The following is a 19294-nucleotide window of genomic DNA, read 5'->3' as shown; positions in this document are numbered from 1 at the left end:
TACCATAGACCTATCACATGATGACCGCACTGATGGTGGCCACGAGGAAAGGTGGGGGCGGGGTAGAGGGGGGGGAGGCAGCAGGGAGCTGCTGGAGGAAGTGTATGTGTGTGTGTGTGTGTGTGTGTGTGTGTGTGTGTGTGTGTGTGTGTGTGTGTGTGTGTGTGTGTGTGTGTGTGTGTGTGTGTGTGTGTGTGTGTGTGAGAGCAGAAGAGAGGATGAGGGAGAAAAACAGAGAGGGAGATAAAAAAATAGACATGTTGGTGGGTCTTTACTACAGCTCCTCATAACATCACTCTTACACTATTGAGCTAAAAAAAAAATCTTCTTGTGCTGATCTCACATTGCTAGCCCGCTGGAATAATAATATAATAATATCCCTGATGCAGAATGTTGTCGCCTTCCCTTCCTAATCTCCGTCTTTCTCTAGATGGCTCTGATGGCTCAGGTCCGGGCAGCGACTCTCAGGGCAGTGTGGAGAGTTTAAGGAAGCACCTGCGAGCAGACGCCTTCACCCAGCAGCAGCTGGAGGCCCTGGACCGTGTGTTTGAACGGCCCTCCTACCCTGATGTCTTCCCCACTTCAGAACACATCAAACCTGAACAGGTTCGCTCACCAGATTTATTTCCACACATTGAAATGTACATCCGTGTACCGGCATCCTGGTTTCCTTCTCCCTGTCTGCCTTTAAGTCAAACACTTCACAACATGAGAGAATAATCTGATACAAAAAACTCTGTGCAACTTCTTGCTTCTAGTCGCCGTCAAGCCTACAGCCTAATACAGCAGATAACCATTATTTACATGCATTAGACTGCTAAACAACAAGAGACTATTCATTTTTTTTCCATTGGAACTATATGTGGGTGCCCATGCAGCCTTAGCAGTGCCCTAATTGAGTTCATTTTCATCTCTGTGCGATCACGGGGAATTACAGCAGCGATAAATCAGAGGGACAACCCCTCAGCCTGCTATACAGCCCCTAATGCAGCTAATTACCAAAGTGATTTCTACGGCAAGATCAATACCAAAACGAATTGGAAATGACTTGCAATCACAAAGAGTGGAGGAGAAGGTATTAAAAAGGTGAGAGGAACGTAGAGGAAGGGGTGAGGGGGGTGGGGAGGGGGGGAGAAAAACGACATCAGAATGGTCCAGAAAAATCAGTTTTAATTTAATGTCATATTAATCAGGCCGCTTTCCACTCTTTCTCTGCACCTCCATTTTTCTCCCCGTTTCCAAAACCCCCTCCTTTTCTTAAACTGGTGAAAAGGTGGGATATTAGGCTATTAAAGGCTTGTCTGGAGTCTGCATCAGGGCATTAAAAAGCCATTTTGAAGAGGCCAAGCTGAATAGGCCTCATCCCTCCCACACTTCTGGCAGCCATGTGGTCAGGTCATTCAGGCCTCTGTGCCTGCCACTCGCCCTCCGCCCAGCCCTGCCCAGTCCTGCCCACAAACCATCTGCATGACAAAATGGCTCTTGTGCTGCTGAGGCCCAGCGGAATAGAGAGGAACATCCAGCCTAGTGCCAGGGAACAGTTGTAAGCAGACAATTAGAGTTTATCTGGGATAGAGGCAGACAAGACTGGGGTCACCAGCTCGCCCCTGTGGGACCCCGTCCCATTGAGAGAAACAGATGCATTCACACACACACACACACACACACTGATACAGACACTCGCAGACCCAAATGTGTGCACACACACTTATCCTTTCAAAGAAGAGGAGTCAGGTCAGGAAGTGTCATCTCATTGAAAACAGGATTCATCACAGCTGCTCTGGCGGAGTCTTAACCTGGAGACGAGTCGGTGGTTGAAGTTTTCTGGTGCAGTGGTTGTAAAATAGTTTTGAATAAAAAAATTGTAAGCCACGAAAGATGGCTGCACCGTATATATGTTTGATCACAGTTGAAAAGATATGCATTAAAAATCTCCGCTATAAAGTAAAATATACAAAATAAAGTATGAACGGCGTAAAACACACTATTTTATCATGTTATGAACCCAGTTGTATGTGTTCATCCTCGAGGAAAAACACAAAGGTTGATTTTTGAGGTTGTACGCCCCTTTAAAAAACCACACCACATGTCTCTCCTGTAACAAAGCCCTGCATGTCTCCTCCCTTGACTGGTCACAGGGATGACTGCAGTGGAGCACAAAGAGCCAGCTGACACCCCGTCCTTTCACTCCTCTCCCAATCCCTCTCTCATCCCTCTCTCCCTTTCTGCCTTTTTCTCAGACAAGCCCTAATGCATGCATACATCATAGGTCTTGGTAAAGCACGGGGAGCAGGGTCGGGACGGGTTGGTGAAGGGGGGCAGAGAGAAGGGGGGTGATGCTCACAGAATTCACAGGAAATATTCAGCAGGACAATACAGTGGAAGGATCACAGACAGCTTCCTCAGATACACAAGGGCTTTCCTTGGGACATATTTCATATATAACTGTGGAAACTGCTCTGAATCTCACACCCAAAGTGTGTTTGCATGCAGTGCATGAGCGATAATAACCAGATCATCATGCAATCTGCTGGAATGTGAAATTATTTGACAAGAAAAAGTCTGAATTGCTCTTTTTGTTTGCGAATGTGCATTCCTCCGCTGACATATTTGTGCATGTGCTGTGTATTTGTCTACAGGCGAATGAGTACTCACACCCATCCCTGAACGGTGGCCATGATGACGTGAAGCCGAGCCTTTCCGCCAGCGCCAGCTCCGACCTCGCCTCCAGTGTCTCCCAGAGCTACTCTGTTGTGACAGGTACAATCTGACTCACGCTAGATTGATCCCTAAAAGAGTACACACAGCTGCAGCAGATCGAAAAACATCTGCAACAAGGTGGCTGAACTCTGGAGTGAGAACACAAACATAGTGTATTTACAGTACCTCTGCCGCAATGTCTTTCTATATATATATCTTTATTCCAGACTCATGGGTCCATAAAACAACAAACACAAATACAACAACAATATATAAAATACAATACGAGGACACCGGTCCAGCCATTGCAGCCAAAAAAAATCACTCGGGATTAAAAAACATACAAACATTTGTTCCATTGCTTCCAGAAACAAGACGAATACCTGGTATTACTCAGTGCTGGGTCAGCCAAGGCTTTTATAACTACATTCTCTGAGACATTTAGTCGACATTTAAATTTTTACATAAAATTCCTCAAAACAGCATGAAAAGTGGGGACATTCCGGCTCACAAACATCTGACTTGCACTTGTCCATCTCGGAAGCTTGAGAAGGCATCATTGAAAGCCACCTGCATCTTTTTCATTTTCCCTTTACTATAACTGCACCACAGGTGGGCTGTATACAGAGGAGTACAGTAGGCTCGAAACAGAGCAGTTTTAACATCTTCTGTACACATGTGAAATTTACGTGCCAGCATGTTGGCTTGTGCATACAGTTTGCAACATTGCCGCTGCACATCGTCATCATCACTGAGGTGTTCCTGATGATATGACCCAAATACCTGTATTTTTGAACCACATTTAGCTCCTGGTCTCCCAAAAAGAATGAAGGAAAATGTAGCTTCTGATCCTCCCTGGTTTTTGCTATCATGATAACACTCTTTTTATAGTTGAACTCGATATCATAGTCCACCCGTCTATATTGATTTTTGTGGCGTTTAGTTAAAATATAACCAAGCATATCATACTTGGGATTCTAGTCAATTTGACCAGTTTGCCTCCCATTTTTCCAAATTCCTCTCCTATCAGCCAAGTGATTCTGATGAGCAGTTTTCCAAATATTCTCATTCTTCATCATATAAAACAAATTAGTCCAATTAAATCCCATAATCAACATGTGCACACTATCGCAGCTGAAAAAGATGGGAGCAGCTGACAAATGAGACTATACTGCACCTGAATTTGCCATTTTAGACCTGATACACCTCATCACACTAAAATATATCAATGACGGTCAGTCATTTCTTTGTGCCTTCATTTCTAAACAGTTTTCCTCATTAATTGAAGTATTAGACACTTTATTGAGTTCTCGTATTTACTTTTTTTATTATATGTTTCTCTCACATTTGGGCTGAGTAAAAAAATCAACTCAATATTCCATCATCATCGAGTAGTCGAAACTTTGACTGCTGCTGCCTTCTGGCACTCACATCCTCCAGTGATATTAAATCCTTATCACCAAACGAAAGCCCTCTTTCGAGCCACTTTTTGAGGCACTCTGTGTATTTATTTCTGAGGGACAGAGCCGGGCGATATATCATCTGAGCCCATTAAATCCTACAGGCCTTTCACTCGCTGCTCCTAACTGGCTATTGTGTTAGCCCCGATTGGCCCGCTAACAGATTGACTGGGAGCACTTCTCATAAGAGACAGCTGCTGTTCTCGCCGCGACACGACGCTGTCATCAAAGGCTATGATAGCCTGTTGATTGACAGCGGCTGGAAGAGCAGCGTGGCTGGCTGGCTGCCTCACGCTGTGGTGAGAGAGAGGCCCAGATACAGATGAGACAGTGAAAGACACACTGAAATTACAGGGGGCTTTTTTTTTTTTTTTACTTATTAACTGACTGCTGTCTTCAAGAGTAACTTCCACTGAGAGCCAACAGGTAATGGCAGGTGCACTGTATTGAATATCTTGTGTTATTAACTATCTGTATCGTATAACCCACACTGACCCAGCCTCTGTTGCACTATGGCTTCTTTTGCTCAGCTGTCGAGGTTGATGGCCGCCTGGTTAATTGAAATTTTGTTTCAATGTGGCTGCTGAGCCTCTTTCCCAGGAGAGGTTAGGTTTACTGATGGCCACACTGACTGGAGAGTAATATGCCGGCCTTTTAATAAAACACCCATAATTACGCATTGGGCATCAAAGTCAATGAGTCCACTGTGTGTGTGAGTGAGTGAGTGAGTGAGTGAGAGAGAGAGAGAGGATGTAAAAAGGAGGACAGCATGATTGAAAACTGCAGTAGCCCTTCTCAAATGATCCCATCCCAGACACAGACACAGCGCTATGTGAAAAGAAAGACCCCTTTTTAATTCCTGAATATGTGGGAGGTAGATTTGCCCCAGAAAGTTGGGCCTCAGGAGAAGAAAGGTGTGTTTTTGTCTTTTATGCTGGGCTCCTCCTATGGAAGCGGTCTCGCTCTGGAGAGCGCACTCTTAGCAGGTGGCCTTCAAGCCACCTGGGGGCCGGGGGCCTCCTAAAGCGATACATGTGAGGGCCACAAATTGCATAATGAGATGGCAAAATGAGGAAACTTTTCTCAGAGTGGAATATGACGCCAAACTTTAGCTCATACATTAGAAAATGAGGGTTTTGATCACCAAATTAAGTCAGATGTAATATCCAGTAAGCTTTTATTACTTAATTTTAATGACTTTGCAAAGCAATGCATGAAACATTTGATTGGGTGTAGGTTGTTACTGCATAATATTATTATTTTTTGCCATTAGCAAACCCTGTAAATAGGAATGTATGCCAAGGCTGAAATATGCTAAATTACCTACCACACTTAGGCTTGGATCCAATTATCAATAAATTATGCTCTCATATGGGATGGAGCCACAGTATTATATTCTTTAAATGTCTTTTGCTCCCAATTAAAATTCATACAGTTATTGATCTTGTTGATTTTTATGTCCTGAAATTTGCATAATCTATTAAAGATGAATGATTAATGAAGTGCTCAGCTTTACATTCCAAGGACACTAGTGAAGGCAATGTCGGCCATCTTTTGTGTCCTCTGTTTATCCTGTGTGAAAAAGACGGTTACGAAGGAAGGAAGACAACATTTAAATCAGAGAGATTAAGGGCACCGAAACATCCCGGAGGGATTTAGCAAGAAACAACATTCATTTACAAATAATTTCCCCTCTTGCAGAATGACAACTTTTAGATTTTCTAAATGTAAATGAAAATTGTAGTGTTGATATTAAGCTATCTATAATTATTTGAAAGGAAACGATTCTCTTATACAAAACATTACAAATTTAAAAAAATAATGATAAATGATTATAAATAAAGCTCTTGCTCATTTTGGCAAGCAGATATTAAATATCACATATACATTATACATGACAATTAACACATTAATTAAAAGGGAACTTTGGTTCTGAGCTGAAATGAAACTGTTGTTCTTGTGTCCAGTGGAGGAACACTGTGACCTGTTCAGTGTGTGCATGGGTAGAACAGCATGTCTTGATAAACTCCTGGTCTCTGGCTATTGTCCAGCATTTATACTTTATGTCTACACTTTTCTATATCGGTATGTGAACAGACTCAGCAACATGAAATATCCCACAATTCCGCTGCATCTTGACGGTAATTATCTTAATACCGAGACTTAGTATGTGGAACAAAAGATAGTATGGTACAATACCGCTTCTTATCAGTAGTTAAATAGGGTCTCTGTAAAGGCTTGGCTCCATAATCACTCTCACCAGAGCCTGTGGGGACGCTGGGTGTAAATGGGCACCCCTCTGACCTACTTAAACTCTTGCAGATGCAAAGATCCAGTGCTTTTCAGTCACTCTTTATATCTACCTATCAATCTATTTATCTCTTTTCCTCATCTCAACCGTACTCATGAGGTGGGAAACAAAACATACTTTATCTATGATTAATTTGAGCTGAAATGTATACCACACTCTGAGCCTCTTTTATGACTTGGCAGTAGCAGCCATTCTCTGCTGGGTGGCAACAACAAGCAGACACCTAACCTGTGGTGCCTGGTGTGTGGCCTGGTGACAAACGGCGTGTCTCAGATCAGTTAACGCCTGCAGCTCCGAGCTTGGAAATTAATGTGTATATCACCCTGCACACTAACCTTTGAGCACACATTTGATAATGAATTACTTTAAATCTGTGGATGGGGAATTCAAGCTATTTGGCCCTGCAACTATTCTTTACTGACAACTGGATGCAGCCTTTTATCATAGTTATGTTGTTCCTTTCCCTGGGGAAAGGGCTTATAACAGTGGCGGGCCGTGGGCCTGGGGCCTGGGCCTTCAGTGAGGTCCTACACAGTCCCACCCGAATTAATCCACCTCTTATTACTATCATTATGATGCCATGGCTCTAGACCAGGGGTGCTCAATACGTCGATCGCGGCGTAGTATTGGTAGATCGCATGACATTAAAAAAAATTGGCCCGCCCCCGTCATTTTCTCTATAGCACGTCTTTGTTCATGTATTAAACTAAACAGCAGTCTGATGTTGATCGTATCTATACAACAGCATGTCATTTCTCTCGGCTCTCCGTCTCGCACGCTGCAGAATGCGCGCATCGGGACGGAGAAAAAGAAGAAAAAAAAGTCACTTGCACTAGTTTGTTCACTAAACAGGGCATTGTCGCACCCAAAGCAGATTTCAAGTATATGCTCGACCAAATCGACATCTTCTCCTCCTTCCGCCATTGTGGGTTGAAAAAACAGCTTTGTAGTCCGCAAATTAATTCCTTTATCAAATTCAGTTTCCTAGTTCTGAGGTTTTGCATCTACCTGCCCATAGACCCCGCCTCTCAATATTGGTAATCCAATCAAAAGACGTGCACGCCCTCCGCCTGCTAGCTGCTCCTGTGCCGGTTCCGGGGCCTTCTAGAAGGCCTACAGGAGCCAACTCTAAAGCTGATTGGTTGACACAACATTGTCATTCCCATTCACTTGAAGCTACCAGCGCCCACAATGTTGATTCTGAAGGCCTATGGGCAGATTTTAGCCCCCTGGCAACACACGATGGCTGAATATGATTGGATAAAAGATCTAACATAAAGACCAGCCCTCCAAATCTCAACCTGGCGCTGGCAGCAGCGCAACCAAGAGGAACGCTATGAAATTAAGAGAATAACTCTTACTCTGGGAAATAATTGAATACATATTTGTGGGAAAATATATTTAGAAAAAAATATATATTCTGATGATGTTTAGGCCAGCAGAGAAGGCCTTGCTGGCCCTGACGGCCCGCCACTGGCTTATAATGTACACACTCTTCAATGCAGGAGAGGGAAGGCTGTATTGAAGTGAACATGAATGTGTCCCTGTCAAGGTAACATTTAACTCCTCTCCAGATGACTTTTCCCTACCGAGACAACACAGAAGTTTTGCTGTGATTCGGAACACACTAGGAACAAAAAAAGTTCTCCGCAGATTCCGTATAGGCCTTGTAAAACAAGAGTTCTGCCAGTAAATGTTTTGTACACCACAGTTCCTCTGTTTATGTTTAAGAATGAAATGTTCACTTAAGAGAATGCTGTTGTAGCTATATCTGGACGCATCACACCAAGGACCGTTGTAGATCTTAACAGTCCATTTCTATGGTTGATGGGGTCTGTAGACATGGTATCAGGGGTGGAGCAGAGACAGATGTTGGAGAACTCTATAGCGTCTCCACTCTCTCAGAGATGTGTTTGCTGGGGAGAGGAGTCCCCAAGGACCCTGAGTTTATCTTCCATCTCCATCATCAGGGCCTGTGATTTGACAGGCTCCCTTTACCCGGGCTCTGCCTCGTCTCTAGGACAATAAGCAACACCATGTCTGATTAGTTTCAGAGTTCAGTGGTCTTGAACGCAGCGTTTGTGTCGGTTGTTGTTGCGTCGTAACCACTGACTGTTTGGCAACGGTTGCTCAGACGCTGAGAAAACAGAAGTCCACAGTAGTATGTAGGAAGTCTCAGTGTAAACAGACCTGGCCTGGGCTTTAACTAAAGTTCAGATTAATGTCCCAAAGGTTCACCCTGATAACAGAGTAAGTGCTCCTGAGAACAAAACGACTAACGCGGATGAGCAAGGTTGACACAATCCACTTTTTCTAAACTGTGACAAGCATTGATTGGATCATGTTTTATTCCAGCAGTTTTTGAGTATGTCTTGTGACCAGTGGCGGCTGGTGAAATTTTTTTTGGGGGGGGGCGCAGTTTAAATAGCACTCAACAATGAGAAGAAAAGAGGTTTTGAGTAGAATATTGTAAAAAACAAAGCTTTATTTCAAGAAAACACCGTGCTCAACACTGTCCAATAACAACTATCAACACATTGTAACTTTGGGCATGAGAGGTTCAGAGCAGCTTTAAGGAACATTGGGTTGGGTTTCAGAGGTTTGCAAAATAAAAGAGTTTCACCCTCACATGAAAAAGGTTCAGAGCAGAATAGAGTCAGAAAGAGATCACATGTTACATTGGGTGACAGAGTAGACCCACTACTGTAAAGACAAGTAGCCTCCTCTCTTTAAAGTGGTCAAACTTCTCCATAACTCTCTGGTTAAAGTCAATCATATCTGTAACCAGTCTGTTTCATTATTCTTGAGGGAATGTGTCTGTTTTTCAGAACTTCTTCGTTGTGTTTCGATGCCAGTTCGGTCTCCTACTGCTCTGCATGAAGCTAACTCGCTAGTTAGCTCCATGCTCTTAGCTAGATAACTGCGGCAAGATTCGTGCTTTACACTTGTCTGAAGCTCTGTAGATCCCTCACCCCGTTGTAGTCCAGAGAGTTTCAGTCCCAGGACTTTGGAACAACAGACAGGGGGAACAAAAAACGAATTACTCATGGAGCATCCACTAACCAGCTCCGGTTAGCATATCGGCTTGAGGAGAATCTCCAGGTGTACGTCCTCCCGCGGTCAGCGATTTGCTGCTGAATTTTTAATTCCGGATGTTCGGGTCCCAACTCTTTCAGCCTCTTCTTGTCAATATCTGACCGTCGATTGAAAGGTCTTTCGCGTCGAGATACCACAGAGTTTTCAGTCACCGACGCCATGCTAACAACAAGCTTCTGCTAGCTATGTTGCTCGCGTACCTGCGTGGAGGTGGAGGTGGAGCTCCCTGGCAGGGTTGCCAGGTCTGTGAGATAAAACCAGCCCAATATCAGAACTCAAAATATGCCCGTGCCAAACCATATACACTGCTTTTAAAGTCCAACAGCATTGCTATCATTGCCAAATGTATTGTAATATCTACAAAGTAACAACATATGTTTAGTTTGCCAGCATTAAAAGCAGTTTTCCGTCAAGTTATTTCACCTAGGTCCTAAAATGGCCTTGTGTAATTAGATACAGTATATTATCATAAATAAAATGTGTGTACGTGCTGATCTGGAGTCAGTTTGGTAGGATTTGGGTATGAATAAATTATTTCATTTAAAATATGGATTTTTATTTCAAGATATTCATGTAATTTGCATGCAAAATAGGTCTACCCGAACCAAGGACAAAAAATTCAACCCACGCAACACTTCAAAAGTGGCCCGATTCCGCAGGAAAACCACGGACCTGGCAACACTGCTCTATGGGCTGAGGGAACATACGGGTCTCTGTCTGATCTGAATAGTCCAATCGCGTGCGCACATTTGTGCGCCCCAAGATTCACGGTTTCATCCGCCAACGTGAAGCCGTCCTTGGCGAAACGACTGAAATGTTGTATCGATGCAATACACACACGTTAGATCGCCTCGGAAAAGGGGAGGGGCTTCTCTCCGTGATAATGGCGATATATTATATTTTTTCACATTAACTTAAGTGGTTGTTGACAGGGGCTTACGGTCTCCCACACATATTTAGCGCGTCAACACGGTATATTTACTATTTAAATGATTTGGCATATAATATTTTTTGACAGGATTTTTTTTTTTTCTTCTTTTTTTTTTCATGTCCAAATTTTAAGAGGGGCGGCGCCCTAGCGCCCCCTATGGACGAACCGCCACTGCTTGTGACGTGTTTTTGTTCTGGGTTAGACTTGCTGTGTTCACAGGTAAAAAAACATGAGGCCAATGCCTCAGTGATACATGGTGATTTCAGGCTCACATTATCTGCTTGTCAAGAGCATCAAGCTTTGGTTTTGGATGGATGTTGTTAGTCACCCAAATCAGTTGCAGGGTATCTGGACTTTGGAAAGCTGTTTTAACTCTAAAGACTTGAACAAAGTTCACGAACCGAATTGTGTGCCAGCCATTTGCAATCATTCCTATATGAGGACATTGTTTCAAATAAATTTACGACATACTTGTACAGTGCACGTGACAACATGTAGGCCTATCCGATTAATGCAAAGCCCACTCATTAGAATATTTTTGTTCATGCCGGAGATTTGTGGCAACCAGCTTTTTAATGATTTGATCAAAAAAATACTTACATGGTTAAAGATTGTGCAGTTGCCTCCGTAATGCTATTTGTCTCAATAAGATGAAAGCATTGTGTATAATTGCTCTACCTCTATCTAAATCCCCATTTACAGCTGTCACAAAGACAAAGAGATTTGGAAAACCTGCTATAGATTTCTATGGGAAAGCAGTCACGTTCCCTGGCATTAGGTTCATAGGGCTGACAGGGTTTCATCCCCCTTCCATAGAACAGCCCTTATCTTAATGAGGAATCGCAACACACAGTCCTGTTGTAAAATAACAATGATGGGGGAAGCAGCTAATGAGGCTATCATGGTGTCGGGAAAGAGCCATCTCTCCCTACAGGCCCCAGCGAACACCACAGGCTCTGCGGCAGACGTGGAGAGGCCGGAGACAGAGCTCACATTGATTGCACAGGTTCAAGAGGCAGAGCTGGTGAAATGAAAGATGCCAAGACTCATCAGCCAAATTAGATCAAAGTGTAGAGTTTTGAACTGTCTGCGAGACGATTGTTTGGTTATTTGGGGGAGTGATTTTATTGTGAGAAAGCAGCCGTGAGATTATGTTGTTTGTTTCCCCCGAAACCTTGGGGAAATTTTTTACGCATTTGAGCTTGATTGATCAGGCGCGATGTGTTGTTGCAACATTTCACTGGTGTATGTTTCCACTTAGTTGAATGAATTACTGCTGGGTGCATATGAAATTATTATTATATGCTCTGTAAATGAACAAGTCAACTGCTAAAGACTGCTTATCTATTCAGGATTTATATGAACTGTCTGCTTGTGAGTTGGTAAAATATATTTAATGTGTAGTAGCAATTGCACTTCTTGTAATGATTCTTCAAATTATGTCCCAAATCTGCCAAGGATTTGGAGTCCCCTTTCTGTTTGATTTATTGTTCTTTGGAGGTGTTTGGCTATATGCATGGCAGGTCTAAAAACCTCTGCTGCGACACATTTGGTTGGTTTTTGCCTCTGCGCAGAAGTTTTCCATTGGTTATTTGGACATTTAGAAATCTATAGATCCATCCTTCCATACATCCGAGTGACTGAAGTGAATGTATGTGCAGTATGTATGGAGTTGCATGTTTACGTTATATCTAGTTTTCGTTTCTTTTTCTTTCCACCTGGCAGACTTTCACCCATCATATCCACCTTCCATGTGTGTAAAGCGAGAGCCCCATGAGGCATCCTTTGCCCCCTTCACCCCCTCCTCTGTTGGGGATTCTGCTCTAGCTGACATCTTGCCCCACCAGTCCAGCCTATCTGTAGATGTCTCTACTCCCAGCTACCCTGCCCATGCCCACGGCCCCCGCTACAGCCAGTTTGCCAGCCAGCCCTTTATAGCAGGTACAACATTACCCATGAGGCCCTGTAACCACATCAAAATCCAATCAAGCTCACTCTTTTTAGCTGATTTACCTATGTGTTTTCTTTTAATAATGAAGTAGTTATCAAATATACACCAAATTAAAGTGTCCGTCTCTAAAGCCATCAATCCCATCATGCATTGTGGCCCCACTGTTTAGTAGACACAAGCCAAACTGACTGCTTGCCCCTCATTAACAGCGGCTGCTCTCTCCCCCTCTCGGGTTAACAATAGGCCTCCAGGTCCCTCCAGCCTCGTGACAGGCCTGAGGTCTGAAGGGCAAGAGGAGGCCAAAGGGGGAGGGGGTGCAGTCAGAGACGGAGGGCTGATGCTGTTTAGGACCTGTGTGTCCCTGTCCTGTGTGCCCCTTTATCCAGCCATGCCCAATGCTGTCACTGTCAATTAGAGGACTGAATGTGGAGCAGAGAGAGCCCTCATTGGCCCGATGCTCCTGTCAGTTTCAAAAGCTGCTGCTTAGGATGTTGGTAAATTCATGTTACAGCAGTTTTAGTCACTCATAAGATAATTTTATGAACAAGATTTGCGCAAATACACATGCAGATGGCCCTGTGATATTGACTGGTGAGCATCCAATGCAACTCCAGACTGGATAAGTCTGATAAGTTCCCACAAATGGAGGGAAAACATGCAACTTCATGACACGTGCAGCAACAGGTTACATATTTGTGGTTAATTTGAACACGTTTGAATATTTTTTCTGTGTATTGCAGAGGGATCTTGATCTTATTCTCAGTGACTATGCATCACTTCCCTTCAGTGGTTCTTGTTTAGGATGTATTATAATTGGAGCATTCAGAGTGAAATAATGTTTCCCCACCAAGTATGCATAACAAATATACATTTATGTTTAACTTTCCCTTCTGTGTGCCTGCAGGTCGAGACATGACCACCTTACCTGGCTACCCGCCTCATGTCCCGCCCACAGGACAAGGCAGCTACCCCACCTCCACACTCGCTGGAATGGTTCCTGGTAGGTTTCACTACTCCCTTTTTATGATGCCATTCATTCTACTTCTACAGGTTTTTATTTCCAGTAGGTACCCTTCAGTTGATCTTGTGGAGGTCACTCAAACATGTAACAAATACAGAAACACATTCACTATTTGAGAGACTGAAGAAACATGAAAGCGTTGCTCTCAAAAGGATTGAAGCAGGCTTGGTATAGCTTTGTTAGACTGCGGTTAGCGTGCGGTTAGCGTCTGCGGACGAGGACATTAGATGAACTCGATAGGCGATCACCACAATCAGTGGCCGTGTGATAGGACAGTTCCTCTCAGTTACACTCCAGCTCCCAGCGCTCATTACCCTCACCGTGTCCACACAGCGCACTCTCACCAGCCCCGTCGATAAACACCGCTTTTGCTCCTCTCCTTGCCTCCCCGGACACCCAGAGCTGCGGAGCGTATCTCTTTCCCCTCTACTTAACCTGTAGTTCAGGTTCACAGCAAACAGTTAAGGGTCAAAACACAGAGGCGTGGAGGGCCTGTAAATATTTAAATCACTATCTCTCTCAGGGATGAGCTTGAGTTACACAACCTGCGGTGGGGATGCTGTAGCTGCCAGTGTGTAGATCTCTCCTCCAAACAACTGAAAACACCATTCCCTTTATTGCTCAGAGACATGTACCTTTCCCACTGACCAATAATCAAAGCAGGCGTGCAGTATTTACAGGTGAGCTCAGTGTGCATTTTAACCTGTTAACCCCCACCCGTTTTTTTAGGTTTCTGCTCAAAATGACATACCCAAACTAAAAAGGGTGTAGCTCTGCAACCAAACAAGCTATTTGAATAATGTTGGTGTTATAATAAAGGGAACACAATGAGCTTTTGTTCAGATGTGTAAATAGCTAGTGAGTTTTTCGAGTGAGAGTGTGCTCACCTGTGTGCGCGGATGTGTCGGCGCGTATCACGGCAGAGCGATGCGCGTTATGGGAGCGGCGGCGCTGGGCTTAGCCCAGAGGAGTGAAGCAGCGAAATTTTTAGACATAGAAACACTCTCAGACAGCAGCTTGCTGTCACGTGCGCCTGCTGCCAGTCTGACTCCGCTGTTTTGGGTGAATGACGTCAAGTGCGACCTGGAGGTGTTAACCACTTGTGTACCAAATCTTTTTTTTGTTTTGGTTGAAAACATTCGGGGCTATGAAAAAACATCCGGGGCTTTAGCCTAGGGACGCCACTGGGGGAGAGAAACGTTTTTTCTTCTTCTCAAGAACAAAAGTATGTTGAATTTGCTGAATGTAAAGCTATGAAGCGATTAATATTTCTGTGTTCTTTGGCTTATATCTCCGTGATACTTTGGTGCAGAAGGATTCTGTAAAGATATTTAGAATCTGTGTGAAGTCCTCTTGCTTTCGAACATCTCTTCTTTTATGATTGCACAAAGCTACATGTCGCTAGCTACGGAAACGTTCTGAGTGGGCCGACACCTGACAACATTATGATTATGATATTTGTATTTTTATTTCAGTTGGTGTTTGAGTTGTGTTTAAATGGCTCACTGATACTTGTAGCCCCAGTTGTCTTCTTTAATTTGATGTACAACATCAATATATTTGCTCATGTTTATTATAATATTATAGACAGTTTAGAACAAAACATCAAATCTGCCCCACAGGTGGGGCAATGGGGCTTAAGTGGTTAAAGATTTAAAGATAAACATGGAGGTAAAAGCTGATATATTATTCAAAGAAATCATTATGCTTTATTGGATCACATGCCACGCGAGAGTGCTTATGATATACTCAAACAAGCTCAGCTACCTTCTTAATCCAGAGGTGGCCTTTTTTTTTTCATCTGATGATGAATGACTAATATTTAGGGGGTGGCCCTAAACACCGTTAAAGAAAAGGCCATTCTTCAGCAGCTTCATATAAAACCCAGCCTTTATGGTCTCGTAAAAGAAGGAAACCTGTGGACCTGGAGCATCACTCTCTGACATCCCCTCAGTCTCCCGTCCTTCCCACCATGACCTGCACACAGAGGACAAAGAGAGAATGAGAGTCCCAGAGAACCTATTAGGGAGCTCTAAAGCGCAGCATCATCGCTTAAAAGCAGGAAAAAAGACCCCAACGTCCTCACTTTAGGGAAACATTGAGGAAATCCTAAAGACTAACAGAAGTTTAATAAGACAATCAATTCAGATGAAGTGGCTGCATTGAGGTAAGCGAAACGAGCAGCCAGGATAAAAAACATTGTATGGTGACACGGTGGTAATCAAACTACAAATTAACTATGAGTAATTATGATCAGTACTTTTTCTATAGCTTAATGTTTTATGTTTTATTTCAGATTGTTAGCTCTTTGCTAATGTTTGTTTTTTATCTATTTGTTCTCTAGGAGGGGACTTTTCTGGAAATCCTTACTCTCATCCACAATACACCACTTACAACGAAGCATGGCGGTTCAGCAATCCAGCATTATTAAGTAAGTGACTCTCTCTTATATAAGAAAAAAACAAACAGCCTAACATTAATCATTCAAAAAATGTATGTCTAAATAAAACACTTTATTAAAAAAAGTACTCTCTGTCTTTGGAGTTTCACACAAACGTGTGTTACACAATTTTTGACCTCATGGTTTCCAACGGCTCGTTCTTCTGTTAACTTTCAGGTTCCCCTTATTATTATAGTGCCGCGTCCCGTGGCTCGGCACCTCCCACTGCTGCCACTGCCTATGACCGCCACTAATTACCATGGAGACCAGCTCAAACTGCAGGGCCTGGGCTTCGGCCTCCATATTGTCCCCGTCTGAGAAACACTGAGGTCAAAGGGAAGCGAGGTGGAATCCTAAAGGAAACCCCGTTATGTAACGCGATGTGGAGGAGGGATCGGGGAGGTCGACGCCGGTGCATCCAGCCCAGCTTCAGCGTCACACACTTGGGCTCAAAAGGGCCCGCGGGCGTTCAGAACTCACCCATCATGCCCTCACTCTCTCAAAGGCCGGAACATTTCCAAAATGACTTTAAGAGATTATATAAATATATATATTATAAAATATAAATTGAAGAAAAACAGTGTGAAGAATACCATGTGGAAAAAAATGTTGTGGGTTTTATTTTTGTTTCTTTGTTGCTGTTGTTGTTGTTGTTATTTTATTCATGGGTCCTCACATTCCTTTTATGTGATGAACTGCAGTATTTTTCTGCTCTAAAGAGGGAAGTCCAGGGGAGATGACAACGGCCCCATAGATTGATGGTGCAGCGACTTGAATCAGTGTTGCGAGGCCCCTTTGACACCGAATGAGAGCCTGGCTTCACACTGTGGGAAGGGCCCTGCCCTGGTGCCGACTACGTCTTCTGCTTCCTCCTGTCCCACCTACATTATCAGATAAACACAGCATGTCCTCCAACGTTTACTGAACCTATATAAACCAATGGAAACATCACTCTCCCTGTGGCAAACAATCAGATGTAAAAATGTAAAACATTTTGTAAAGTATTAATTGAAAACATGGTGACCACAAAACGGCCTAGCCAGAATTTTAAGTACTTTAAATGATCTTTTCCTGTCACTGTTTTTTTCAAATGTAAAAAAGGCTATCAAAGATTCCTTCAGAGTAGTTTCCCTCCTTCTCCAGTCATGTCCATGTCCATGCATGATCGTCCTTTGCTCTTTTTTTGCACTAAAACCTCATCTTATTTAATTTATTTGGTAAATTCTCTTCAAATTAAGTTTAATAACTTCCCAATTTTAAACATACGTTGATGCTATTTATGTTGGATAGTGTAAGTGTAAAAACAAAAACCAGACAGGCAGAAATATATAAACTTCAAAGCGATGTTTTGAAGTTTCTGTGGAGTTTGTAAGCCATAGCCATATGGCTACACGAACAAATTCAACTCTACTGGGTTACAATCCTTTCAGCTGCTTAGTCATACCACTAGATGCCTACACAGTTTAGAAAGCTATACGCAGTTGAGCGAACTGTATATTAGCTTCAACGATTGCCTTACAACTCTGTTTTTTCAACGTAAATCCATGCCTGGTCAACTTAATTAATTGCCTTTACAAACACATTTTCACCCCCCTCCTTGATTTCTGTTCTACTCTCCATCGGGACTGAGAGGAAATACTGATTCAGTTTGCTTTTTGGAAAATATTTTGTGAATGTACTTTTAACTACATCTGCCAAAGACTTAGTTTGATATTTAATATTTTATTTACAGTATATGTATGCATAAATAAAGCAGTATTATCTTTGAAATAAGTAGTCAACACTGAACATGTATGTCGTGACATTTCAACAGGCGAACAACATGATGCATATGACTGTAATGAAAAAGGTGAAAGTCAGTGACTCAATACTCCATCAGTTGCAACAAAATGCTGCTTTGTAGAATGATTTGTGAATAATGTGAAGACAATTCTTCTCTGTAAATAATATCACACACACACACACCATTGCAGTATCATACCAATGTACTGGCTCCCTTTGTAGATATACAGACTGAAGAAAACGTGCATTACATTTGTGTCGTAATGTAATGTTGTGCTCTGAAGAATGGCACAACTACTGCGGCCACATACGCTGTCGAAGCAGGTTTCAGATGCTAACATCACATAGGTTGTCTTTGTCCTTTTTTTTGTTTTCATGATAACGTCATGATAATGTTTTATGTCACTATGCAATGAGTTAAATGGCTTTCTGTATCATCTTTTGTTGTTGGACTCAGATTAAGAAATCCCCATTGAGAACACCATACAAGGTTACAAATACAAAAGACCTCCAGTGTCAACTGGTTTCCCTCTCATTTCCCTTTTGCTCCGCAAATCCCCTTAAATGAAGATGTGATCAAACTGAAGTCATTGGCAACAATCAAAGATAGTGTCCTGTTTGCTGTTAGTAGATGTTGTGATCATTATGTTCATCCAAATTACAGTCATTCGTGACTCCATGTATAGAAACACATCCTCACTTATTACCCATCTCTACTCCTTCCTTCCACTCTCTCTATCAATACAACTCTTTAGCGTAAGGCATCCAAGATGAAGTTTACTTTAATTCCACAGAAGCAAATACATCATCTGGTACTGGGGTTGACTGTTGCTGAGGATATCAGATAACAGGAAACAGACTGCAGTCCTGCTCTTCAGGAGAAGCAATCCTCTACCAATTGCACTTGGGATTTGCCTATTTCTGTCTACATGTAGCTCGACATATCCGAAAATGAAACACTGGCGCAGAGAGCGAGCCACCGCCATTCAGGCGAAGTCGTTGCTGAAGGAAACGGAGCACCTCTGAAGGAACAGGTCTTCTGCTGTTGTAAAGATGATACAGGAGATGTGTCATGGACATAAAAAGGATTTCTGATGAAAATCTATACGGAAAGCCTTGTGGCCTCAATCATTATTCTGTTTCAGTTCTGTTCCAATTCTTTTTGTGCACATGAGAAATAAATTCTTTTATATGTCAGTCGCCGACTCGATGTCCCCTCATTATTAATCCCACAAGAAAATGATTCAGGGTTCAAGGTTCCCGGGGAGCGTTCCTGATGCGGCTATATTGACGTTTAGTTTTATGAACAGTCAGGACTACAGAAGGAACTCAGACAGATTACAGCTCTCAAATATGAAATACATGATAGACGCAGAGCACGTTATCTGTGTGTACATGTATGTTATGATTCCGGGCATAAGTAGCCCACAATGAAAATAACTGCATTATGATAACGTGTGTGTGTGTGTGTGTGTGTGTGTGTGTGTGTGTGTGTGTGTGTGTGTGTGTGTGTGTGTGTGTGTGTGTGCAGGACAGAGGAAGAAATACAAAGTAAAGAGAAAGAGAAGAGGGAAACAAAGAAGCAGGACAGTTGGGGAGGCA

General features: G+C 42.9%; 1 protein-coding gene across 6 annotated transcripts in view; it reads left to right on the top strand.

Moving 5' to 3' along the window:
* pax2a (paired box 2a) overlaps nt 1-16228 on the top strand; it is a 31154-nt gene extending 14926 nt beyond the window's left edge. For 5 of the 6 annotated variants that reach the window (XM_056435362.1, XM_056435361.1, XM_056435358.1 and 2 more), the window contains 5 exons: nt 431-606; nt 2640-2760; nt 13354-13449; nt 15815-15901; nt 16088-16164. In XM_056435362.1, coding sequence (XP_056291337.1) covers nt 431-606; nt 2640-2760; nt 13354-13449; nt 15815-15901; nt 16088-16164 — 557 coding nt within the window. Of the gene's footprint in view, nt 1-430; nt 607-2639; nt 2761-13353; nt 13450-15814; nt 15902-16087 lie in introns of all 6 variants that reach the window. The other variant, XM_056435360.1, reaches the window with a different exon arrangement.
* Nucleotides 16229-19294: the final 3066 nt, after the last annotated feature.

The sequence above is a fragment of the Pseudoliparis swirei genome, chromosome 17 (assembly GCF_029220125.1).
Source record: "Pseudoliparis swirei isolate HS2019 ecotype Mariana Trench chromosome 17, NWPU_hadal_v1, whole genome shotgun sequence".
NCBI classification, from domain to species: Eukaryota; Metazoa; Chordata; class Actinopteri; order Perciformes; family Liparidae; genus Pseudoliparis; species Pseudoliparis swirei.
Note: the sequence above shows the minus strand (reverse complement) of the source record. Positions and strands in the feature narration are given on the sequence as shown.